General features: G+C 38.2%; 2 protein-coding genes across 9 annotated transcripts in view; both read left to right on the forward strand.

The window, feature by feature from the left end:
• Nucleotides 1-527: 527 nt before the first annotated feature.
• ehmt1a (euchromatic histone-lysine N-methyltransferase 1a) lies at nt 528-24,346 on the forward strand. 3 transcript variants are annotated; one of them, XM_067438876.1, is made up of 24 exons: nt 528-657; nt 1,925-1,991; nt 8,902-9,302; nt 10,021-10,120; nt 10,225-10,328; nt 10,434-10,671; nt 11,078-11,223; nt 12,571-12,714; nt 14,751-14,959; nt 15,093-15,182; nt 15,335-15,417; nt 15,586-15,689; nt 16,238-16,360; nt 16,512-16,613; nt 16,817-16,921; nt 17,514-17,668; nt 19,053-19,220; nt 20,899-21,040; nt 21,135-21,212; nt 21,444-21,559; nt 21,652-21,738; nt 22,856-22,934; nt 23,109-23,284; nt 23,380-24,346. In XM_067438876.1, exons 2-24 carry the CDS (start codon nt 1,973-1,975, stop codon nt 23,579-23,581), a joined length of 3,171 nt encoding a protein of 1,056 aa, XP_067294977.1. In that variant the 5' UTR covers nt 528-657; nt 1,925-1,972; the 3' UTR covers nt 23,582-24,346. The 3 variants fall into 3 exon arrangements, with proteins under 3 accessions (XP_067294977.1, XP_067294976.1, XP_067294978.1); XM_067438875.1 differs by having other exon boundaries at nt 15,583-15,689; nt 23,380-24,345; XM_067438877.1 differs by lacking the exon at nt 16,817-16,921 and having other exon boundaries at nt 15,583-15,689; nt 23,380-24,345.
• Nucleotides 24,347-25,512: 1,166 nt separating this feature from the next.
• Nucleotides 25,513-27,156, forward strand: part of cacna1ba (calcium channel, voltage-dependent, N type, alpha 1B subunit, a) — a 139,068-nt gene continuing 137,424 nt past the window's right edge. For 5 of the 6 annotated variants that reach the window (XM_067438880.1, XM_067438881.1, XM_067438882.1 and 2 more), the window contains exon 1: nt 25,514-26,475. In XM_067438880.1, the coding sequence (XP_067294981.1) occupies nt 26,214-26,475 (262 nt within the window). In that variant the 5' untranslated portion in view covers nt 25,514-26,213. Of the gene's footprint in view, nt 26,476-27,156 lie in introns of all 6 variants that reach the window. The other variant, XM_067438879.1, reaches the window with a different exon arrangement.

Here is a 27,156-nt window from a genome sequence, read left to right on the forward strand (position 1 = left end):
ATGAATCAGTGATGCTGCTTGTGACTTTGATATGACTCCGATTCGAATGGCTATATTTATGCCTTGTGCAGATTGAAGATGAAGATCAGGAATCTGATCAGAAAGTTAAACCAGCAGCAGGATCGTAGTAGAGTTGGCTAATAAGTTACAGTAAGAAAAGTGCTGTTTCAAGCTGTCATATGTACCATAAATAAAGGAGAAATTATACAGTTCGGCCTTAACATGAGACAGTTCTGCTGCACAGTGGAGATGTGCATATTATTATACAATAACTTTCAGGGTGTTTCACTTTATTTTAGGAATTTCCATAATTCTTTGGACTCAATTTGTTGAGGTTCCCCACACAAACAATAATGTCAAAAAAGTGTGATTATATGTGTGATACGTGAATCTTAAATAAAGTGATAAATATTGACATAATATATTGTCGGTTTTGTTGCAAAGAAGTTGTTTGAAACATTTCTCTTGTAACACGTTGGATTAATCAATGTACTCCCCAACCAAATCCTCAATCTCTCCCCTTACCAGTAGAGGGAGCGGTGCGGTCACATGACAGTCGTAAGGCGCATGTAGCAGGGAAGTAAAGAGAGGAAGACAAACCTAAACTTTCGGAATGAACCGTATTTAACAAAAATGCAAACCATCATAAGTTAACGGGTAAGTATGAGAAAATCGGTTTGTACAAATGTCCAATGTTGTTGTATTTGTAGGTGCATGCATTGTTTTCTTATAGAATTGTGCTGCTGTGGACGGTGTCATGCGCGTGTTGTGTTAGCTACATTGTTTCTTGTTGTTCAATGTAATTCCTCCTACACTGAGCGCGCTGCATCCGACAAAAACATACACAAATGTTTTTATATTTCTCAGTTAATAAGACGCATGAAATTACGAGGCTGTCAAAGTTAGCGTTTTAGAGTGCCAAATATACAGATTTGTTGGCTCCATCTCAATCTAGTGAGATGTAATCAAGCAGACAACATTTTATGGCCAAAATGCTCTAGTTAGGCATCTTACTAGAATACACAACCGCAATTGCTCTATTTCTGCCCTTTTACTTATTAAATAACCAGTAGACTGCAAACATACAATATAATTAGCATATACTATTCATGTTGGCCATGTTATTTTATTTTTTACTAATATGTTTTGAAAAGTTGTTTTGTGTTAATTGGTCACACTTTATTTTTATATTAACGATTTTTATTGTCATTCCAAAAACATACATGCGCTGGAAGGAAATGAGGTACTGAGGTCCGGTTAAAAACACTCACAAATAACTCAACTACTCCAAATAAACAAATAGAAACAACCAATCATAGACATATATACCGGTATACACACTAAAACTAAATCTTGACAAGTAAAAAAGCTGTTATTTAACCTAGTTATTCTAGTTCTGATGCTGCGCAGCCTCCTGCCTGCCTGAGGAGGGGAGAAGGACAAATAGTCTTTTGGCAGGGTGAGAGAAGTCTTTCAAAATGCTGGCAGCCCTATTCCTGCATCTGTTGATGTATATGTCACTGATTGCCGGGAGACTGCATCCAACAATTTTCTCTGCCGACTTAACCATACGTTGCAAGGCCTTCCTATTGGTACTAGAGCATTTCCCATACCACACTGTAACACACGAGGTGAGAATGCTCTCCACTAATCACCTATAGAAAGATATAATCACGGTAATTCCCAAGCCAGCCTGTTTAAGCCTCCTCAGAAAATACAGCCTCTGGTGTGCTTTTTTTTTTTTACTAGGCTGCTGCCATTGGTTTTCCAAGTGAGGTTGTCATTGATATGTCCCCCCAGATGTTTGAAGCTAGGGACAACCCCCCGATATTAAATATCTGATTAATCTGGACATTATTAAAATCAGTAATAACGTAATCAATTATTGTTCCATTTAAAAATATAACACTGTAAATTCTCATAGACGAAGGAGCTTGGAGGTGGTCTTGGATTGATCCAGGTTCCCCCTGCCATGGCCAAGTCCAAGAAAGGTGAGTTCATTGATTTCAAAGTTATTAGTGTTCTAAATAATTACATTCCTTTCATTATGCAAGAGTTCAGTTAATGCATTTTATAACTCAACAGTGTCTGTCTGGTATTCTTTTATTAGATTTTATTCACATAGTGTAAGGCCGCCCAAATCGTCCCAATGGAGGCTAACGATCGGCGGGTGAAGTTCGCTGCGCGTTCGTCTTTTCAGCGGGGAAAAGGGGATTTTATTCCAATTCCTCGTTATCTGACTCCATTTAATGATAATTTAGAATTTGGGTTAGAATGCCAATTGGTTATTTGGTCATTCATTTTTAATAGTTTAACTACACATTTAATTATTCCGTTTAACCCATTGTTGAAATTATACCCAACCTGAATAATTCCAGAGCAAGTCAGAATCCATCAAAGTGTAACAATTTATTTAACAGTCAGGTAAATGTATAAAGCCAATTACATAGTCAATTCAAAGGTAATCCATATATAACATCAAATACTCTGAAGTAAAGAATGAAATGTATACCTGACTTCTGAAAACTACATAATGCTGGCTATTTTGAGACATCCAGCATTACGGGCTGACCGGTTTAAAGTGTCAAGCGTTGAGCTCTTTGCAACATTTCCTTAAATACCCAGAAACAAATGCACAAACTCTTTCAAATGTAAACACGAGTGCACAATGGGAATTTGCATTGATCAAGACTTGTATTGATCCAAAGGCCAAATGGCTGAAAGCCACACCCACCATACACCAAGGAAAGATATCTTTAAACCCTTAAAACATTTATGATGTTCTAGTTTACTTCTGTGGAGTAGAGATATTTGTACCAGTCGCACTGAGACATTTCAAACGATATCAAACACATATAATACTGCATTGTGAGGATTGACATTGTAACAAAGAGATTTCTGGTGCATTTCAGGTGATCTCAAGTTTGTGGGAGCAGTAGTTTGGGGGAAGTTTCATGTGAAAGGAAAGGCATGTAAATTAGAGTCATTCATAGATGATTCACTCAGTGTGATGTCGTCTCGGACAGAGACTCTAACTCTATGAATAAGCTCAGATGCTAATTTCCTTTATTTTCTCAGAGAGTCCTTGTTCTTCATTCAGACATTTCGGCATATACTAGTTTTTTCAGTCTTACAGTTCCACCTCTTGATCCCAATGGGTCAAACTCTGGTGGTCCTATGGGATCACTGTTAGACGTTGGTTAGACGTTGGTTCAATCCTTGAGATGACGAAATTGTCTTAGCAGCTGCAGAGCCCTTTGGAAGGTTCTTTGTTCACCTGCAGGACACCGTCTTACCAGGTGTGTGTAGCTTGAGTTTAAGCTGGTGGGTGAATGTGTTCAGGTGTTCTACCTGTGGTTCAGCACAGCATGTTCATAGAGTCAGTCTCGGACCTTGGTGAATGTTCAGTTAACGTGTCACTTCTTCATGGGGAAGCTTCTGCTTCTGCACCTTCCCGATAATCTGACTCTCCTTGTGTAATTCTCACACCTCCAATGGTGTGGTTCACTGGGTAGATTTCAATAGGTGGAAGGCTTCTCCGTAGTTGACACCTGAAAAGAGTCTTAATGTCCACTTAACGACTGAACACTGATGAACTTAAAGCCATAGAGAAATGCATAAGAACATACAATGCAAGAAAACAAAAATAAAAAACAATGTGGGTTCACGTCAGCAGTGCGATTGGTACACCTTCTCTCAAGTGTTTTTTTAAGGTCATAATTGGTGGGGTGGTATTTAATCACCTAATTCTTCACTATCACTGTGATAAAGTGACAGCGGAATTTAAGTATTCTTGGTCTGGATTACCTAAGGAAATGCAGCAAAAAGTCAGTGCAGTTTATATATTAAAATAGATGATATGCATATAATAATAACATCATCAATAATATTCAATATTCAATCACAATTATGAAGATATACATATATATATAATAACCACTGTGTTTGTTCAGGAATCTTCCAATGCAATTAAGGCAGATCTAAATATGTTTAGTCATACAATAATGGAGATTGTGTATTCCTTGTCACAGTGTGTGTGTGTGTGTGTGCGTGAGTGTGTGTGTGTATGTGTGTGTGTGTGTGTGTGTGCGTGTGCGTGTGCCTGTGCGTGTGAGTGTGTGTGTGTGAGAGAGAGACTTTGAGAGACTGTGAGAGAGTGAGTGTGCGTGTGTCTGTGTGTGTGTGTGTGTGTGTGTGTCTTCGTTAGATTGTCATCATGTGACCAACTCTACTGTCCTGTGTGTTTGAAGCTATTTGGATCTGTTGGTGTGAAAAGATGGACAATAGATCTTTAGTGAAGTAACACTTTTGGACTCTATGCCATCTATGATGTGTAGTGTACAACCTGGACAGATTTGATCTGTTTCAGGTGATATGAGGGTGTAGTGAAGGAGGTGTGTGTTCTGTGTTCTGTGTTTGTTTTTGGGAGATGGGTGGAGTCTTATCAATAACAATCTGTGTTGCAAAATTTAGTTCCAGTGCTACACTGGTAGGTCATTTTGTGAAGTGTGAATGACCCCATTAAGTGTTTTCGCACCCATCTCCATCATTCCAGGTTGTTCTGACAATTCCATTGTTTTGGCTCTGATGGGGGTGTTAGCCCCATCTTGGTGTTCATCCTACAAGGAATTGCAGTTGTAAACCTGAGACAAAAATAATGCAGAGAATCACAGTTAATTCTGACATTATCAACAGCTTCACAGTCAGGTTTGGACTTATTTGAATGGCACTATTATGTCTGTTGCAATTTTCATCCTGGCTGTCACATGAAACAGAGTTTCATCGGCCAGGTCTGAATTGTTGCTGTTGTTTTAGTACAGTGTGTGACACCTTAAAACTGTTCTTACAGTCGAGCCTTCACAGTCTGCTGTGAGCATTAGAGACCCCAGTTCTGCTGGAGAATTTTTCTGGATTAATCAGAGCTTTTATCGCTCATACTGTCATGAATTCCGATGGGTTGGTTCCCATGGCTTTATTTCCAGTTGCTCTCTTTACAGTCAGATCTGTGGGCAGAAATTGATTCACCTGTTTTGGTGTTGTCTGCATTGAATTTTGTTTTACGGTGTCGCACACACATTTGATTATTTGAGGTCTCTGTGACCTGTAAAAAAAAATTGAGGTACTTCTGTGGTGAAGGGTGAATTGGTTTGCTATTATCAGTGCCACACATATAGCTGTGTTCTTGTAAAGGCAAAAGATAACAGCACAACCCCTCCCTTTTGGCACTGGGAATTGAACCAATGCAACACAAGATTAAAATCGAATACATTTCTTTATGCATTACCTCAATATTTTATCTGACTCAATAATGTAAACGTTTTAATTATTTCTAATACTTTATAAATATGAATAAATGTCTGATTATTCTGCTTAACTCTTTACTTTATTGAAATCATTCATTAGGTTCTTAGAGTCACAGGGTCTTCGCACTTTCCAGTATGCGGGCCCATAATCACAAACTTATCAGTCTTGGTCAAGTAGACAGAGGTTAAATCTTTTATATTGAGTTATAGTCAGTAAACTAAGATTCCGATAACATGAGTATTCACAAACTCGTCAGTCTTGGTCGTCAGTAGAGGCCATACGACTGATATCTTGGACGCCCGTGCTACACGTTGATCATTCCAAGATATTTTTGTTCAGTCCCCTTGGGTTTGAATTCTCGTAATTAATGCAAACTGCTTTCAATCAGAGGCCCATGACCATCACCACAGATTCAAGTGACCAACTTACTATCTCTAATGGTGACTTTCTATAATCATGCCGTGGTTTTCCACGTCTACGTAATTTAGAGCAATATTACAACAATCAGGAATTAGGGTTGCCCTATTTAGATTGGTCTAACAATTTGTTATTGTTCTAAACGGAAGACGTCTTTAGTCTTTCAACCCGCAGTCCAAGTCTACGTATCTGAACGCCAATGTGTTAGTCGGAGCTCTAAAACATCAGCCTGGTGTGCTTTTATGCTCCACCGAAAAACTGTGTTCTAGTCCGTGTACTAACCTGAGCGTAGTCTTGTGGTGTCATGGATGTACATGATCCACTGAGTTATTAACACAACATACGTTATAGCATTTTCATGGTTAAGGCAATTGAATAACACTGTAGCCACATGGCAATCCTATGCTCCACCTGGGAGACAAACAAATTCAACAAAGAACCACATTTATTCAGTTTTTCTCAAGATACATGGTCTAGAATGCATATAGCATCTACAACCTTTATCCTAAGTGTTTCATACACTTACAGTAAAGCAATCTTGTGTTTTAAAGAATAAACTTAAATAGCCTAGGTGTTTTTATTAACACAAACAACTATCGTGTGTTCAATGCGCACGTGTTTAGTACAATTACAAATTTGAAAATGCATACGAACTAATACCAAGCGTTAGGCGGAACTCTAAAATCTCAGTCGGCGTGCCTCAAAGCTCCACCCAAAAACTGAACTCCAGTCCGTTACTAACCTGACAGATTTGCGGTAACAATACATCCTAATGCACTAAAATCAATAATTTCAGAGTAAATCAAAATTAAATCGAACGCAACAACATATTTGTCAAAGTGTCTTAAAGATAATGATTTTGATTCGGCCCTGCAGTCACAACTGGCTGGCATGTACATTGATTGCACGACAACAGTCAGGCTTAAGTTCAATGAGCGACTCTGTTGCTGTTAACATCCAATGAACTAGCAGCACATGCTGAGTGCAGTCAAATTCCTGCTCGAATTCTGTTTTGAGTGAGGTTTCGGATTTTATTTTCATGCCAATACATTTGAATATGAAAGACTGGTTCAAGACTGATGCAAGCACATTCGTTGTATCTCTTTTTAGATTTCAAATGCCTATTTGCTTGATTTAGTCTATTTACAGACTAATCTGCTTGGCAGCACAGTGGCAATTTTAACTGAATTTACAAAATGTGATAGATTTAGGTGTTACTTATTTGGCTAAACGCTCCCATTGAACATAGAGAGAAAGTCATTGTTCTCCGAGTGGGCGTGGTACGCCCCGTGGGCTCGCTGAGCCACTCAGAAACATCATGAGGTTTCTTAACAAAAATACAGTAACAACATCACTATCATTCTGTGTATCAATCTTAGATTTGAATCGTACCACCTCTTAATCATTTGTAGCCACGAGTAATTTATCTGTGTAGCAATAATAGCTGTAGCCAATTTTGATCAAACAAAAAGTTCTCTTCATTTTTACATGTTGCATATGCATCAGCCTGTTTTTCCCAACTTTGTTTTTCATAAACAAATGCATCAACGTGCGTATCTATCAAATCACAAATGCCTTCCAATTGTTTACAAACTTAGATTTTTAATTCTATTGTTTGCTCGTTCTCATCATGCGTTGCTGCAGCTAATAAAACAACGGAGAAAGCATTTAGCTGATTTTAAAAACGCTCTAATTTACAAATGTTTATCGAGTCTCAGGAAATAGTTTGGAAGATGTTTTTCCAATTTAGGTTTAGTTGTTGTAGGTCTACGCCGACAAAGAAATATTTTAAAATCCATAACATGAGTTTTAATTCCTCTACTGCGCTGTCGCTATCATGTCCCTGATATGTGATTGTATCTAAATTCTTAAACCCCACCGGATTGCGGTTCCGGTCTAACATTGGGTATTCCGACCCATTCTATTAATGTGTCTATATGGGATGCGTCTGTTTTTCCCTAAACATTTCTAAAAAGGCAAAAAGAATTTTACTTACCAGAACAGCTGAAGAAAGAGAAGTTCAAACCTCTTGTTGATTTTAAAATCGAATACTTCGCTGAAAAGACGTTGCTCGTAAGAGAGTTGCAACATCACGTCGGGGTCACCATTTTGTAAGGCCGCCCAAATCGTCCCAATGGAGGCTAACGATCGGCGGGTGAAGTTCGCTGCGCGTTCGTCTTTTCAGCGGGGAAAAGGGGATTTTATTCCAATTCCTCGTTATCTGACTCCATTTAATGATAATTTAGAATTTGGGTTAGAATGCCAATTGGTTATTTGGTCATTCATTTTTAATAGTTTAACTACACATTTAATTATTCCGTTTAACCCATTGTTGAAATTATACCCAACCTGAATAATTCCAGAGCAAGTCAGAATCCATCAAAGTGTAACAATTTATTTAACAGTCAGGTAAATGTATAAAGCCAATTACATAGTCAATTCAAAGGTAATCCATATATAACATCAAATACTCTGAAGTAAAGAATGAAATGTATACCTGACTTCTGAAAACTACATAATGCTGGCTATTTTGAGACATCCAGCATTACGGGCTGACCGGTTTAAAGTGTCAAGCGTTGAGCTCTTTGCAACATTTCCTTAAATACCCAGAAACAAATGCACAAACTCTTTCAAATGTAAACACGAGTGCACAATGGGAATTTGCATTGATCAAGACTTGTATTGATCCAAAGGCCAAATGGCTGAAAGCCACACCCACCATACACCAAGGAAAGATATCTTTAAACCCTTAAAACATTTATGATGTTCTAGTTTACTTCTGTGGAGTAGAGATATTTGTACCAGTCGCACTGAGACATTTCAAACGATATCAAACACATATAATACTGCATTGTGAGGATTGACATTGTAACAAAGAGATTTCTGGTGCATTTCAGGTGATCTCAAGTTTGTGGGAGCAGTAGTTTGGGGGAAGTTTCATGTGAAAGGAAAGGCATGTAAATTAGAGTCATTCATAGATGATTCACTCAGTGTGATGTCGTCTCGGACAGAGACTCTAACTCTATGAATAAGCTCAGATGCTAATTTCCTTTATTTTCTCAGAGAGTCCTTGTTCTTCATTCAGACATTTCGGCATATACTAGTTTTTTCAGTCTTACAATAGCAACTCTTAAATTTACTTACATTAATGTTTTATATTCCAATACGGTATGGTTGCAGGTATGGACAACCCTGCAGACCCTCCAAAAAGAGGCAGGAAGCCTAAATCCCTAGGTGCTGCTCCAAAAGCTGGTAAACAACAGAGCTCTCCAGGCAAAAGGAAGAGCACAGGGTCCAGCTTTCAGCTTCCCTCTGGTCACACATCCCTCAAGCCACCAGCTGAAAACATAATATCAGGAAATCATGGCTCCATCCAGCAAGATAAACAAGATGCTCCAGAAACACAGAATTCTGAGTCTGGTAATGCTGCCAAGAGCATCCCTACTTTGTTCTTACCTGCAGCCAGACAGGAAGAGGATGCTCAGAGAGAGCCGGAGGAGTTTAAAGCCGTGAATCCTGCTCCTCCACGTTTGGCTTGGAAAACGATGGTTAGACCAGCACCAGCTCCATCTGCTTTAAAGGTAGCCTGTTGTTTGCTTGCTTATGTTGTTTACTTTATAGTTGCATAATTGCATGTAGGCATCATAGTAATAAATGTATGAGGCACATTCAAACATGATTATCGATTATTTTAAAAAAAAGTGTGGCGGACAAACAGGCATTTCTGAATGTGGTTGAAGGAGATTTGTACTGGTGGGTAGTAAAATTCATGGGACCAGAAAAAATGTATGGGTTTATCCCCTCTCTGCTGATCCCAATTAAAAGGTTTAATGAGTACCTTAGTGATGCCCCCCTCATCAACCCCTGATAGTAATAATAAAAATAAAAAAATTAATGGCTTGCATACATTTCTTACATATGCACTACTACCTTTCAACAGTTTAAGGTCAGTTTAGGGTGAAATAGGGTCATTTGTCTTATGCTCAGTAAGGCCGCATTTATTTTAGCAACAGTAACATTGTGACATATTGGTCTTCAGTGCTGCTGATTTTTCAGAAATCACTCTTAATATTCTGATTCAGTGCTTGAAACTTTTGTTATTATTTTCACGGTTTGAAATAGTTTCTTGTAATATTATACATATATTTGCTGTCACTTTGGACCAATCAAATGCATCTTAACTAAATAAAAGTATTAATAATTAAAAAAAAAAGTATTCTGCCCCAAAAATTTCTGGAAAAAAAAGACTCATATATTATATGTATATGTCTGTTTTTGTTAATGCAATGACGTGCAAAGACAATGAACAGAGAGAAAAGCGTGAATGAGAGAGACGTGGAGTCCTCCCCCACACAGCATCTCAGTTTACCTCAGGAACTCAAAGACTCAACACAAACAGGTGGGAATGTTTAGCTATAAAGCGAAGCTGAATTCAATTCTCTTTGTTTACAACACAAGAGAGTAAAACAAATGGCATCCCCCTTTGTTTGTATTCTTCTGCAGCCTCCAAGAAGAAGAAAAGAAAAATGGGCTTGTATAATTTTGTTCCCAAAAAGAAACCGAAAGTGTCCAAGAAACCAAATGTCTCGTCCTCCTCAAATGCGCAGGTCTGATATCTAGCATATTAGAGACTACTTCCATGTGTGTGAAATAGTCTTCCATCTCAGTTGTGAAATGTGAACGTGAAAGTTCTTTGTTTCCATACCCTGCAGGAGGCATCACATACAGCTGGATCCAAAGGTGTACAGATGTCCATTGAGGAGGCATTCAAAAATAAAGTGAGTCCTGAAAAACCAGAGAAGCAAACTTCAAGGGATGAGAGAGACAATGCAGCAGAACTGCACAAGAACAAGGAAACGGAGGACGTTCCACAAGGCCACGCTGAAGAATACACAGAGATGCCTCTACATGCTTTTGCTCATGATGGCATGTTCACAGCAATTCCCACAGGTAGATGATATCTGCGCATGAAGACAATAAAATTGCGCTGCACTTCTTGCTGGCTTCTTATATATCTCGTGTTGCCGCCTCATGAAATGTGTGTACTTCCTTTCTGTTTGTTTTCATCTGATAGGTTGGTCTCAGAATGAGCAGAGACAGGTTTCAGACAGAGCATTCTGACTTTGTGAGGCAGTAAGATCACATGGCAACATACATGCAGACCAAACCTTTTTGTTGCACATTTGCTTAATCTAATATCAGATCATGAAGAAATAGAAAGATATAGTGCGAGAAGGAAGAGTTTAGTGCACAGGACATTCTAGTAGCCAAAATAGTAAGAGATCCACTTTCAAGTGCTTAACCCAGTTATTTATACTTAAAAATGAACAGTGCAGGTGGTTTTTGTTTTTATCAGGTTTGCCAGAGGATAAAGAGAACATGGAGGCTGATGACACGTTGGAACCTCCGCTGTGTAGCTGTCGTATGGAGACCCCGAAGAACCAGGATGTAGTGAAATTGGCGGAGGGCAAGTGCATGGCTGTAGAGAGTGTGGATGGAAAGGTAGAACTAGCTTCCCCTTTTTTATTTTCCATTTGAAAAGGTTCCAAAAGGAACTTATTGGCTACATTCACACTCCTGCAATGATAATTTTAAGGGTGCTAAATATTAGGCTTGGGCGGTATCCAAATTTTGATACCGTCAAACCTCCTCCCTATTTTACCTCGGTATACGGTATTACCGTGAATAATTAAAACATTATGATGTAAGGCTCAGACAGCGTCAACAAACTGTTGGCTTGGCTTATATATATATATATATATATATATATATAAAGCCAAGCCAACAGTTTGTTGACGCTGTTTGTTGACGCTGGCTGTTGACGCTATATATATATATATATATATATATATATATATATATATATATATATATATATATATATATATATATATATATATATATATATATATATATATATATATATATATATATATATATATATATATATATATATAGGACTATATTTTTATTTAATTTTTTACATTTGAGCCCCTGCCCCTGAGAAACTCTGCACGTTTTATGCTTACCGTTATGAGACAATTGTCAGACAATTGACTTTTTTTTTTGTGAGTCCCATGTCCACTTGATTTTTGTGGAGTTCATGCTTATTGCTTACATTGCCAGCTGTGTGACAAAAGGCTTCGGCAATATTACAGCATAGTCCGAGGGTGCGCTCGGTTTTTCATCCACGCAGCAGTGAGTGGATGGTGGTTTCGGATATGCGCCCTTAGGTTCAAGGTATTTCCATCTCTCGCGGTCATCTTTTTGTTGCACAATTTGCAAATTGCCTCGTCTGTATTTACCGTCAAAACCCAAAATACTTCCAAACTGCAGAAGTTTCGAGACCGAATAACTCAGTGCCCGACTCGCCGTCTTTTCCCCCCTCTCTCTCTCTCTCTCTCTCTCTCTCTCTCTCTCTCTCTCTCTCTCTCTCTCTCTCTCTCTCTCTCTCTCTCTCTCTCTCTCATCCACGCTGTCACAACAACGCATACACATATTTAGGCATTTAATAAATAAATAGTATTTAATATGTAAATAGTTTAATTAGTTCAACTTATTAAATATTTAATAATTAATTGTTGATCAGCAATATGTAAGTTGATCTGTTTTTTTTTGACGGTTTGACGGTATTGAAACTGATACCGTTGCTATTTTTAGATCCCGCGGTATACCATTTTACCGTATTACCGCCCAAGCCTACTAAATATAGTTGCGTTCACACACACAGACAATAACTGTAGCTTATTGCAATTTCTCTGTGATAGCGTTAAACTAATGTGTTTGAATAACTGAATGATTAATACATTTCAAGAAAGTGATTTGGACAAAATGTTTTTTTCTCTCTAGTTGAGTTTATGTCGGAAGGTGATTCTGAAGCAGGAAATGATGCGTCCCTCTCTGAGGATCCCATTACTTGTGCTGTGTGAGGATCATCGTGCAGGCATGGTGAAACACCAGAGCTGCCCGGGCTGTGGTTTCTTCTGCAGGGCTGTGAGTGAAAAATACACTACCGTTCAAAAGTTTGGAGTGAAAAGTTATGTTGATTCACTCTTGTGATGGTAAAGCCAAATTTTTAGCAGCCATTAGTCATTAGTGTCACATGATCGTTCAGAAATCATTCTAAAGGCCAATACACTCCGAATTAAGGATGCCAAAATTCTAAATATAAAATTTAGAAAAAACGTTCGGTACGGCATTCGTGGTTCAATACCAAGCCTGCAGTCTCCCTCTCAGATACTGAAGCTTTCGCGCCTTGATCGCCCCCCGGTGGCCGGTCCCAGTATAGCTGCCCCTCTGTGTTTTCTAATGGACGCAAGGCAAACTAAACAATAAAATTACACTTCAAATATTTTTTCCCCAAAGTTAGTTAATGTCACTGAAGGCAGTTATCATCACGATGATTTCATTTCAAGTGTTCGTTTTTAAAATAAGTTTAGTTTGAGTTAGTTATTTGATGCTTTAAAAACTGGGGGGTGTGACGTCATGATTGACAGCTGAGATCAACGTCTTCTCTGAGTGAAATTATCACTGAGGCACTAACAAACTTTTTTTGGGATTTTTGGGAGCAGATTGGAGCTTTAGCTTTAATTTCTACATTTCCATAACTGGTTATTTCACACCAACATAATTAATTGTTCTGCATCTGCGAGAGTGTGGGCTGGCTTTTGATATCGCGACTGTACTTCCTGCTCTACTTCCTGCTCTCTACTCCGCAACTCCGGTCCCGAAATCGCTACTGCGCAGACTCGGTCCCAAGATGTCAGCGCCATGCACGGATGATGTCGAGTCGTCCATATTTTTTTACGGTCTATGTTCAATACGCGCTTGTGAATTGTGAATCGGTTTTGCGTTTAATTAATTATTTTTGTTTCTCTCTGTTTGAAATATTTTTCAGTTTATTTCGGCTCTGTTTGAGCCTGTAAGTCTACCAGCTGATATGAGCAAATATCCAACCATGAACTAAAGTTAGGGGTTGTTGAGCCACGCTTGAAATGCTGGTGTCAGAGTTATACTCACGGAACACTGTAGTTATTCACAATCACGAAAGTTCAATATTTGCATGCATTGCCGGTTAAACATTTAATTTGCGTGCTTGTGCAAAGTTTTAACATCCGCTGAGGGTGCGCACTAAAAGCCTGACAAAAATGTGATTACTGGACTAAGTAATCTTACTGGTCTAATACTGTCAAATACACACAAGGTTAACATATTCGGTTATGTCTTAAGTGAAAGTAATATCACGTGCGTCTGTATATTATATGCATGCAGGTCTTCTACACAGCAGTGCAGCCAATGAACAGGCTTCTTGTCCTCAAATGGACATAAATGGATCATTTTTTAATGTTTATAAAACAACAAAAGACAAAATCACTTTCTGCTCTTGACTAAAAAAAAAACTTAAATAAAGTAGCTTTAATAAGAATCAAGTTATATTTTATATTGAAGACTGTAATGTTTTAATTTTACATTTTATTCAATTAAATTTCATTCTTAAATGCTGTTGTACAGGTAATGATGTGACTAGCCATCCGAACCAGACTGAAAAGCGTGGTTAAAAACCGAGGGATTTATTGAACCATGGGCAAACTGTACTGTTGCATCTTTACTCCAAATTGACGCAGATAAACGCGGACAATCACTAGATTGCAGAAGATCACTTCTCAGACATTCCATGACCTAACAAATGGCAATTTGTTAGTGCGGTGTGATTGAGCTTTTATATGCTGATTTGGTTTGTAGTAGTTCTAGTTTCTGTGTTGGCCTTAGGATGCCATTATGAAAATGTGCAATTATCACATTTTATCAGCTATTAGCAGTCAGCCATGATTAATAAGTGCTTTAGCACACTGATATGACTACAGTCTCATGGGTGTGCATGATTTAAAAAATGCTGTGAATTCCTTTAGGGGCTACACTTTTTAATGATGAAATATTAAGGATTGCACCTTTAATAGTTCAGTTATGGACATTAATCCCTGATAGACTGAAATGGCAAAACTAATATTACAGCGGTCCATTTAATCCAGGGGACGTTTATGGAATGCCAGCCAGATGGGAACATCTCTCACCGCTTTCACCGGAGCTGTGCGTCTCTGATCAGAGGTCAAGTCTACTGCCCCCACTGCGGCGAGGAGGCTACTCATGCTAAGGAGGTCACGATCCCCAAAGCTGACTGTGTTACTGCGGCGTCAACAGCTGCTGTGCCCGTGCACAAAAGAGACACCACCTTAATGGAGTAAGTTTAGATCCTGGTGTTTGATTGTTTAACTGTACCTGTTCCCAGCTTATTTCACTTGTCTAATGTTGGGAGGAGTTTGCTGACTCTGATTGCTTTGTTATTTATTCGTTATGATTGTTTCTCACTGCAGGGCTAAACTGGACTCTGCCACTGTTGGTGGAGCAGTTGACCCTGCTAAAGAATCAATGGAGAGTGTATTAAATGCACTGGAGGATGGGAAGTAAGCATCCCTGTCTTTCATCAGTACTGTCTTTGCCATGTCTTGGTATTGTTTAATAAGTTAATATATTAAGTAATATTATTTGACTGTTCACCATTTGTAGACATGCCTTTTTACCTAAACTTAAAATAAATATTTGCACATTTTTTAAGGTATAAGAAATTCAAGCTGCCCCCAAAGCAGCTATATTTCTCTGCTAAGAGAGGAGAGCTCCAGAGGATCTTGCATATGCTGGGTAAGACCATTCTCTGGCAATTAGTTTATATATATATATATATATATATATATATATATATATATATATATATATATATATATATATATATATATATATATATATATGCATTAGCGTACAGAAAGCTTTGTGATTGATAAGTGTGGTTGTTGTGATGGTAATCAGTAGAAGGTGTGGACCCGAACTTGCGGATGAACAGTGAAAAGAGAAAGACTTCCCTGCATTGTGCTGCCGAGGAGGGCCATAAAGAGATTTGTCATATACTAGTGCAGGTACTGCATATGTAATGCACATTCATAGATCATATATGTTCCTTTAAATATACACTACTGTTAATTTTTTTTGCATTTGCATTTTTTAAAGTAGCCTTTTATGATCACCAAAAGCATATACATTTATTGGATCTAAAATGCAGTAAAAACAGTAATATTGTAAAATATTATTACAATTTAAAATAATGTTCTATAGTAATATATTTTATATTGAAATGGATTCCTTTTTCCGAATTCATTCAGGAATGAAAATGGCAAGAGAACAGCATTTATTTGAAATAGAATTGATTTGTAAAAGTGTTATAATTCATTATTGTCTTTTTTAATGAAATGCGACCTCGCTGAATTAAAAGGTATTTCTTTCTTTAAAAAAAACTAAACAAAAAAAACAACTTTATTGGCATTGTGAAAAGTCTACGTTATGTAACGTTTATTAACTTAAATTACTTTTATTATTATTTTAATTAATCTGCATTTACATCTAACATAATGTGCTCTAATGAACACTGAATTTTATTAATGTTAATGATCTCTTTACTTTTCTGTAGGCTGGTGCAAACCTGGACATGTGTGATGTGGAGCAGAGAACTCCTCTGATGTACGCCTGTGAGAACAACCATCTAGAAACAGTGAAATACTTGCTGAAAGCTGGTGCTTCTACTGGTCATAAGGTACGATGGCAGCCATTTATCTGTCAGTAAACTGTATACAAAATGTTTTGCTACGGTTATCATATACTAAATGCTGAGTTAATAAGATAAGCCACTGTATGCATGTCTCTTTTGCATGTCTAAAATCTTGTAATTTATGTCAAACTTGCAGGATATGAGAGGCTCCACATGTCTTCATTTGGCAGCTAGACGAGGACACACAGGTGTGCTTCAGTATCTCCTCTCCATGCCATCCATAGATGTCAACTGTAAGGTAAAACTGCACAAGTTTGCTATATAGTGTATAAAAATACACATTTTGTCTCCATGCCATTTTTATTATGTACCAGTAATTTACATTTTTAGTGATACTTTTAGAAGTACTCAGTTGCAGAATTGCACACTGTTAGATGCTGAATGGATACCGGGGTGCTTAGGGATTGTATTAATTGTGGGTCCATGGGTTCCTCTGGTCAGGATGATGGCGGATGGGCTCCTCTTACCTGGGCAACTGAGAATATGCGTTTAGAGCAGGTGAAGATGCTGATCTCAGCAGGAGCTGATGTCCAAATTAGAGATAAGGTCTGGGTCTGCGTATTTCAGCTTTTTGATGCCCTTATTTATCTTACCTTGTTTGATGATCTTTAAAATCAGACTGCATGAATGCATCAATGCCTACAAATATTTGCACATAGAACAATCTGACAGTGAACATGCAGTTACACTATCTTTCAAAAGTTTGGGTTTAGTACAAAATGAATATTTTTATTTCTTTTTGTCTTGGAATCCTAAAAAAGTATATTAAGCAGCAGAACTCTTTTCAATATTGCTAATAATAGAAAATGTTTGAGCATCAAATCAGCATAAAGTGATTTCTGAAGGATCATGTAACACTAATGGTGCTTTGCTATCACTTTGCTTTTGAAATATATTAAAATATAAAACTGTTATTTTAAATCACAATATTTCACAATATTTTTAATCAAATAAAAGATTTAGCAAAGAATGTATTTTAACAGTATTCTGTGTGAACCGGCCCTTTGTGAGTATTGGAGACTTCTTTCAAAAACATTACAAATTCTTATTGACCTCAAACCTTTGAATGGTAGAGTATACAGATGGATTTGAGAATATATCAGCCAGAGATGAATGTTGTTTGTGGTCTGATTTTTAGGAGGAGAATGTCTGCCTCCACTGGGCAGCGTTCTCTGGCTGTGATGAGATTGCTCAGCTTCTGCTTGACAAGAGATCTGACCTACATGCTGTGAACATCCATGGAGACTCGCCTCTCCATATCGCTGTCAGACAGAACCAGCTGGACTGTGTAATGTAAGTGCAGAACTACTAGTGTAGAGTATACCTAGATGACTGGGAACAAGACCCTGAAATATAAAGGAACTATTAATATTCCCTTTGAGGAAAGTTGGTCCACTCTAGGCCACCTGAGTAACAAAGAAAGCTCTAGGTTTCTCTGTAGGCTATAGGCATTCAAGTACATCTCATATCTGCTTGAATGAATGACTTTTGGAGGTATTGGATAAGTGAAATTACGTAATTTTGATTATTACTGTCTAATTTATTTTTTACTAGTGGTCCGAGGTACCCCCTATTTACACTGTCTCTGTTATGTTTCCTGTTAATTTAAATCTAAACATCTTATTAAGAATGAATTTATTAGTCCAGGAATCCCTAAACTTTTTTTGTCAGCCAAACTACAAAATTTTATCTGAAGTATTTGCTTGAATCACTTCCCGAGATTAAAGGGTTACTTCAGTGATTTAGCATATGGCTTTGTATCAGTAGAAACCTGGGAGTATATTTGAATGATCGTGCCCCCCATAGCCCCATAGAGACGAGATTAATGTATTTAGCAGAGGGAGCTATTTCTGTATGTTTTCAACCCGTCCATGGGGGGGTGGGATCGCACTCAGGCTCGGGCAGCTGCGGACATTCATGTAAACGGAGCGGTGTGGAGCAAAGTGAGTATTTCCACTTTTCATATTAATTCCTATGAAAGTTAAGCTTCAAAAGGCATGAACTGAAAACGCGCCAGACTAAACACGCGCTGTGAATGTATGCTGTGCCCGCAGTGGGTATTGAACACAGTGGGTATTGATCCAGTAATCCAGCGGTGGCTTTGGGAGTGGCCTCAGAGGGCAGCGATGCAAGTGCATTCTGGGAGTTGTTGTCTTTCATCCCCATGAGACAAAAATACATTTCTTTCTTTTCTCAGTCTAGAAGGCACCAAATTCAAAAACATTTTTTTAACATTTCTACTACATTAATGACCCAGTTTAAATACAAAGCTTAATGCTAAATTACTGAAGTATCATTTGCATGTTCACAGCCTCTGATATTGGTTAATGGTCACATGACTTTTTTTTTTTTTTACTGTTTTACTTTGATAGTTGGTAATGATTTAAATTATAAGCTTTTCTTCAGCTCACTAACCTTTCAGTTTGGGAATCCCTCAATTAAATCGACACACCAAGCTAACGTCAAGGAACTAGCCATGAGAAAAAAACAACTGTGTTGTCACCTCACGTCATCTGCACTTGCAACATAAAGCAGCGCTTGAACTAGCACAACGTTGGCCGACAGCTGACGGTCGACTTGGTGTGTCATGGCATAATGTCTAATCATCAAACAACTGGCAAAGGTTTGTGGTTGAATCTGTCAGTTATAAAGGAATAATCCGAAGCTTTGTCTCTAGGCTGTTTCTGTCTCGAGGAGCAGATGTAAATCTGAAGAACAGGGATGGCGAGACTCCTTTGGACTGCTGTATTATAAATTCCAAGATGTGGACAATCCTGAACACCAATAAGAAGCTGACAGATGCTAGAAGAGGCAGAGACAGCCTCAGAGAAAGACTCCTCTGCAGGTAATGCAAGAACACGTGGATTAAATCTTGGATTAGATCGGGTTTGGCTGCAGAAGTTTTAGAAGTTCTGTTCTTTCTCCAAGCACCTTGTAGGTGTCAGAGTTCTTATGGATTTAGTTGGTCTCAGTTTATGTTCTTCAATAAAAAAAATATGATTTTAGTTTACGCTTTGATATTATGTTTTTAGCTAGTTAGATTCCTATATTAATAGTCTGCCCTTACCCCCTAGTGAACCCCTGATCTAAAAATACTAATACTGAAAAAATACTGATACTAAAAAACTGAAACAAATTTTGGCAAGATGAGTATATATTTATAAACACTAGACATTTTTTATATTTATAATACAACAAAAGTTAAAAAAATTCCATGTTTTGTGAAATATTATTTTTGCTACTCTCGATTGATATTGCATTTGAAAGTGCTATGAATTTAATTATAAACTACTGCATTTTTCCAAACCAGATTTGTTGCCGCTTTAGATCCATACTGAAAATCAATGAAAACTGGCTACAGTTGAATCACTATCCTATATTTTTTAGCTCGACTTCAAGAAATCTATAGTTTCCACACATTCCTGAACATGTGCAGCTTAGAAGGAAGATGGCCTCAAAATCCATTAAAGGTGTCATGAACTTTTTTTAAATGTATTTTTTATATGCTGTTGTCTGAGGTCAACTAATGATGTTCATATGGTTTTACATTCAAAAACATCATAACTAAAAAGTAATAGGCTATTTTCTACACTGGTTTTGAGGCTCTCTCCAAAACGCTGGGTTTTGATGGGCGTGCAGCACTGGAGACTTGCAAGTAAACGCCAACGGCTAGGATTGGATAATATTTGCATATTTAATGAGCTTGAGCTCCCCTGTCAGTTCAGTTCACATGACGGAGGGGAGAGAGTGAGGGAGAATCGGCAACCAGAATGATTATCTCGATCACAGGGCTCGTAAACGTCGTTATCAAACAAACACAATGTTTTATTTCTCATCGACCCGCGATTGATTGGACTATTATTTTTATATTACACATAGCCCGCAAGATCGGAAGATATAAGCGCGAACCGCAAGCGCACACATACACGTTCGGCGCGCACGCCACCCTTCAGATGTCAACTAGAGAGAGAGAGAGAATATAACAGAACAAGAACGGAATATAATGAAATTCATCGGCCTGCCGGTCCAGCGTGCTTAATGTATGTTCTGTTAGACACGTACACATAAGCAAAACAATCTAACAATGCAGTACTATTACATATAAAAACACATTTTAATCACATGTTGCACTATTCCTGTCGGATCCAAATCCAGCATCGACCGGAGATTTGTTTACAAATGATTCCACAGTGAAATGACGTGAACACCACTGTCTTCCCCACGTGAGCTGGAAATTCATTAAAAATAAAGTTCAACCACTCATTCCTAATATTAGGATCAGAAGGAAGTATAAAGCACAGGACCGTTTGCTGAGCCTGGTGTCTATAAAAGCTTTTCTTTGACTAACAAGGAAGTTTTCAGCTCTGAAACTTATATGATATTCTAATATTACCATGACCCTTTATATATCAAAAGCTCAAGAAAAATGTGATTCCTCAATTCATCACCCCTTTAAATATTTGATACAGAATGTGGGGAAATCTTATGTCACTTTTGGGACTGTTGTGTGTGTGGTGTTTCAGAGATGTGTCCCGAGGCTATGAGGACATCCCTGTGCCCTGTGTGAATGGGGTGGACCATGAGCCCTGCCCCAGCTTCAAATATGTTCCAGAGAACTGTTTTACATCTCAAGTAAATATAGACGAAAACATAACCCACTTACAGGTAAGAGGCTGTCATAGTGCAAAAGCCATAACATGGTAAATGCTGTTATCAGAGCTAAATGAAATGCTCATCTCTCTCTCACTCACTGGAATAGCACTGCAGTTGTAAAGATGACTGCTCATCTAGCAGCTGTATATGTGGCCAGCTCAGTATGCGCTGTTGGTATGACAAGGTAAGATGCTGCTTGTGCTAAATTATTCACTTAAGCAGAATAAATGACATGGTAATAATAAAGTGATATATAAACAATTGATGCCAGTCCTGGCTCTTTTGCAGCTGCACCACAACATGTTACTACTCACCAACCATGACTATGCTGTGATGTCATCTTAGCCTTGTGTTATGAATAATGCTTATTATGAATGACTCTTAAAATCTGTATTTACGATTTCTTTGTACCCAGGATGGCCGCTTGCTGAAAGAGTTCTGCAGGAAAGACCCACCGTTGCTGTTTGAGTGTAACCACGCCTGTTCCTGTTGGAGAACATGTCGGAATAGAGTGATACAGAATGGCCTTCAGTAATATAACTAATATATATGTATTATTGCATAATCTCTGAATATGTTGTAAATCTTGAACGTATGCACTCATATTCTTCATTCTTCCTCAGGCTGAGACTGCAGGTGTTTAGGACTGAGAAGTTGGGTTGGGGGGTCCGAGCACTGCAGGATATTCCTGAGGGAACCTTTGTATGCGAGTACGTCCCTATCCTATCTTTAGCTCAGTTGCTTTACACCTGTTTTAGAAACACTGTTTTAAATGGTTTATTATAGTTATCTCTAAATATTGTGTGTGTGTGTGTGGGGGGGGGGGGGGGGGGGGAATGCTGTTCTAAACCTGTATGAGTTTCTTCTAACTTCTGTTGAACACAGAATAAGACATTTTAAAGAATGTTGGTAACCAGACAGATGACAGAGTATTTTTTTTTCTCCTACTATGAAAGTCAATGGCTACCAACAACTGTTTGATTACCAACATATCTTTTTTGTGTTCAACAGAATAAAGAAACAAATACAGGTTTTATACAACTTGAGGGTAGGTATGTGATGGGTGAAGTATCCCATTAACCTGGTATGTAAGTGTTTTACTGTGAAAAGATTACACACAGCACAGCCTAAAGGGGGTCGCACACCGGACGCGGAGCTCGGCGGCGCTCGGCGGCGTGCCACGTCTTTAAAATTCGAACACATTGTTTTCAATGAGTGTACGCACACCGGTGGCGGCATTCGGCGCCTGTCTGCGGCGACTCAGGAAGTGGTTCTAAATCCTGCCGCGCCACAGAGCGCCATTTCAAGGCTTTATATTAAAAGTATATTATCGTTAAGTTATACTGATTTCAACCTTTGCTACAAGACACATTTGTTTTACATTCTGAGTTCAACAGCTTGAATAAAGTCTAAACATATTTTGGGGAAATGTATAATAAACGTAGCCTTTTAAAATGTGCGCGTCCGGTGTACGATACCTGAGACACTGCGCGGCGCACCGCCGAGCTCCGCGTCCGGTGTGCGACCTCCTTAAGAGTCTGTAAAAGCCATGTTATTGTCATTATAGTGCTATTATTATAGCTAAATTAAATGTTCATCTCTCTCTCTCTCTCTCTCTCTCTCTCTCTCTCTCTCTCTCTCTCACACTGGAATAGCAAAGCTGTTCTTCAGAACTCTTACTGACTCCAGTGTCAAGGATATTCATTTAATGTGAAATTTGCTACAAAAATGAAAGCCATTAGGGAAATTATAAATTATTCAGACATGATTCATCTCATGCTGTTTTGCTCCAATACTTTTGCCCTGAGGATTTTGCTCTGTGTGCAGGTTTGCGGGTGAAATCATTTCAGATGGAGAAGCTAATATTCGGGAAAATGACTCGTACATGTTCAACCTAGACAATAAGGCAAGTTTAGAGGTTTGTCCTCAATTTTTTTTGCTGAAATGCAAAAAAAAAATGCATTTCATAATTGTGACGTCCAGGGGGCGCTAAAGTATATTAATATGTGGATGGAGCTTAATCATAGGTCCTTTGAATTGCTTCATATTTTTGTGTATATAATGGTGAATCTTTTTCTAGGTTGGAGAGGTCTACTGCATTGATGCCCAATTTTATGGTAATGTTAGTAGGTTTATGAATCATCTTTGCGAACCCAATCTGTTCCCTGTCCGTGTGTTCACCAAACACCAGGACATGCGCTTTCCTCGAATTGCACTCTATGCAAGCAAGCCTATTCGAGCTGGAAATGAACTTGGGTAAATCTTTATATATATATATATTTTTTATAAACCTCTAGCACTTTTTATCCCTTATTATTTTTTGTATTTATCCATCTTTTCTCTTTCATCAGGTTTGACTATGGGGATACCTATTGGCAAATTAAGAAAAAGTACTTCCGTTGTCAGTGTGGCTCTATGAAATGTAGATACTCCGAAACCGTTCTGGGCCAGAACCACACAGACTGCTCAGTGCGAATGCTCAGTGATCAGACCGTTGCTCAGGTGGAACACATTCAGTCAGCTAACACGGCGATATTAATTACTCAACCTTGAGCCCTCCACACGTACAGCAGGATATGCTGAGGCCTTTAACAAATAAATATGGTCAGGAGTGCAACGCATCATTTCCTGAATCTCAGCTCGAAGGGAGGACAATTTGTGCAGAGATACAGCATAATTTTATCACCGTTCCATTGAGGACATTTTCTAATAAGACTTTTAATCAATGGCCTTTTGTATATGAATGCATGTCACAGGATTTTTTTAGGATGATGAAGCAGCTGTTTAATTGGACAAGATATATACATTAGCATAACAGACATTTCTAATAGACATTTTAGGCATACATTTTTATAAACTTGGTATTAAAAACTAAGGGTTTCTAGCCGATTATCATGAATACAATGAAATATTAAGTTGAACAGATAAACAAAGTTTTTAAAACTCAGAGATCAGGGCTTTTTTTGAATCTGTTTTTATTGAAATTTCGCAAAGATTTTAATTTCACAGAAGTTGAATGTCATACCTGTGAGAAATAAAGCTTTTGGTGATGTTTTTAATTATTAATTGGTCATTTGTAATTTTGCTGTGGCCCATTCATCTTTTATGCTGTGGTCGGCACACAAATTTTTCTAAAGTACAATATGAATTTATGCATTACAGGTATATCTAACATTCGTAGTGTGCTTCATCTGTCACTCCATCAAATATAATTAATAATAATAATAAAATGATAGGCTTTATATAGAACACATTAAATGTATCAAATTTTGACAATAAAGATATGCATAATGTTAAAAAACAACAACAAATGAACTAAATCCTGAAAGAAAATATCACGGTACCACAAAAATATTATTTAATGAAACTATTTTCAACATTGCTAATAATAATAAATGTTTCTTGAGCAACAAATCAGCATATTATAATGATTTCTTGTAAGGATCTTGTGACACTGAAGACAAATAAGGACTATTTGCTGCTAAAAGTTCACCTTTACCATCACAGGAATAAATAAAAATTTGAAATCTATTCAAATAGAATAAAAAAAGTTATATTTGAATAGAATTTTAAAAAGTTCCATTTTTAAAAATCTTGTTTTACTGTATTTTTGATTGATAAAACAATAAATTTTAAAAGCACACTAACCTAAAACTTTGCATGGTAGTGTATATAGATATACACATTTTTTGTTTGTTTTTGAGTATTTAAACATAATGTAGTTTTTTTTTAAAAATATATATTCTTTACTGAAAACGAGTAAAATATTGTGCTCATAGCAACCAACTGTTTAGTCATTACGTCAATATTTGTAGTCGTCAGCACACTTTTTTTAAATCAAAGTATTTTTCGAAGTAAATTTCAAATCCCCTGCATGTGTGCTTTTAAAAACATTGCAAGGCATTATAGGAAGGGATTCAAGGAGCTAGCATACAATTACAAAGGTTGATCAAGCACGTAATCTGAGGTAGGCCTACGTAAATTATGTAGTAGAGCAAATCGCGAAAGTATCTTCAAGTAATGTAAAACGCCGACATGAATTTATTTAAATCGAAACTACCATTTGAAAAAAAAAATCCCATGGGATAGCTATGTCTTACCAAAAAAACTAAACTAAACAAAAAAAACCCCGCTAATTTCCTTCCGGGGTTTAGTTGTATACGGCTACCGACGGATTAGTCTTTTTCAGCTCTACTAAAGGGTTAAATCTAAAAGAGATCGAAGACCTTCCGAAAGGCGTCAGTCTCGAAATAATGTCCTGATTTACCCCACCCAACAGCGGTTCCACCCTTTTTTAAAATTAACAATCTGTTTACAGTTGTGGGAAGTACAGCTGCAAACCCACCGATGCACCAAATAATGTGCCGTATTCTTCTTAACTTGCTTTAAAGTAGCCTAACCATCAAAACCATTCGAGTAACTGTTTAATGGACTGCTGGGGTCTGAAGCGAGGACATGCTGTATTTTCCCCTCTTGCCCCAGTGCCATGGATACTGTAGCGGCACAGGTGGAGCCACTGACAGACTGCTTCACAGTCACGTGATCTGATTTAGAAGAAGCAGCGGCTGCAGAAATTGGTTAAAATTTCATTGCCAGGCTACGGTCCAGTAAAAAAAGGGTGTTAATGTCCTTTGCTCGTTTTCATTTCAACGACAAAAACACGAGGGCGACGGACTGCGCGTGTTATCATCTGTTAGAGCGAAGAGTGCAGGCAAGATCGGAGGAAAACATCGAAGCATCTGCAACAGCATCGCGCGCAGGGGAGCAGGATCTTACCATCTGTGGGCTTGACTCCATTCAATCAATCGCAACACACTTTGTAAAGGCACATTTTCTGATAGGACTTAGTTCATGACATGGCTGGTTATCTAAATCCTTCGAGTGAGGCGTGAAAAGGATCATTATTGGATATGACCGGTCGCTTTTTGATGGATTGTGTAACATGGAGCGATAAACTTTAACTGCCGTCCTTTTCATAACAGAGATGCGTTTAGATGTGCTCTGAATGGCTGGAATACTTTAAGCAACTCTTTGTGTATGTGGTGGCTAAGCTCTTGTGGATGCCAGACCTGTACGGATGAGAAGAACTCGTGGCTGGAACTACATCGCGCGTTGTGATGCTTCTAATTTACACTCTGTCTGATGTGAATTTGGATTTCTATAGTCAAATCTGCGCGTTTCTAGAATGGCTCGCTTCGAAGACGATCTCCCGACCCGGTACGGAGGCGGTGGCTCTCCAGCGGGTCCAGGCAGAGGGGCCAGCCGGCAGCCAGGTCCCCCGAGCGGACCTAGGATGTATAAGCAAACAATGGCCCAAAGAGCCCGGACAATGGCCATATACAACCCAATACCGGTCAAACAGAACTGCCTCACGGTCAACCGATCTCTTTTCATCTTCAGCGAAGATAATATCATTCGGAAATATGCAAAGAAAATAACAGAGTGGCCATATCCTTTTACACCAATCACAGGCACTTGTAAGAGGGTAAAATAGCCTTATATGACAGTAAAAAGAGCTGTTTGTAATAAGCAGTAATTCTGTTTCACATATCAGTGTTTTAACATGCTAGGATAGATCGCAAAAGTTTGTCAGAAATAGAGGTATCGTTTTATTCAACATACAAGTTGTTATGTAAAAGTTGTGTCTGTTACATTCACTCTCATTGGACTGAAGTGACATGCAGTAGCCTATGCAGGGTGGTGTCTCGCTGATGAAGCAAACATCACAAGAGGGGTCAGTCAGATATTCCTTTCACGAAATTACCCCGGAAAATAGCTCTTTAAAATTAATATTTGCGATTAACATGCGCAATGTATTTCGCGACTGTTCGACATAGGCTAATGTAGGGTAAGTCTCGTGACGTGAAATGCCATTTAGAGTTTTTATTGTTTTTGTCCTTTTCACATCCAGTCACTGCGGTATTGATTCTTTTCAGTCAGGAAACCAGACTCGGTCTCTGTCGCTCATGGCAACCAAAACAGCTCTTGCATTGGGCTGTCTAAATTGCTTTGCAGTCTCTGGAGAATTGCCTCTGGGAATACCAGTCATAAAGTAACTGAGATATACCTGATGCTACTCTGTAGCCTACGTTATAATATAAAAGCATTCGCATCTCATGTCGAAGGAT

This window comes from Pseudorasbora parva, chromosome 3 (genome assembly GCF_024679245.1).
Source record: "Pseudorasbora parva isolate DD20220531a chromosome 3, ASM2467924v1, whole genome shotgun sequence".
Lineage (NCBI taxonomy): Eukaryota > Metazoa > Chordata > Actinopteri > Cypriniformes > Gobionidae > Pseudorasbora > Pseudorasbora parva.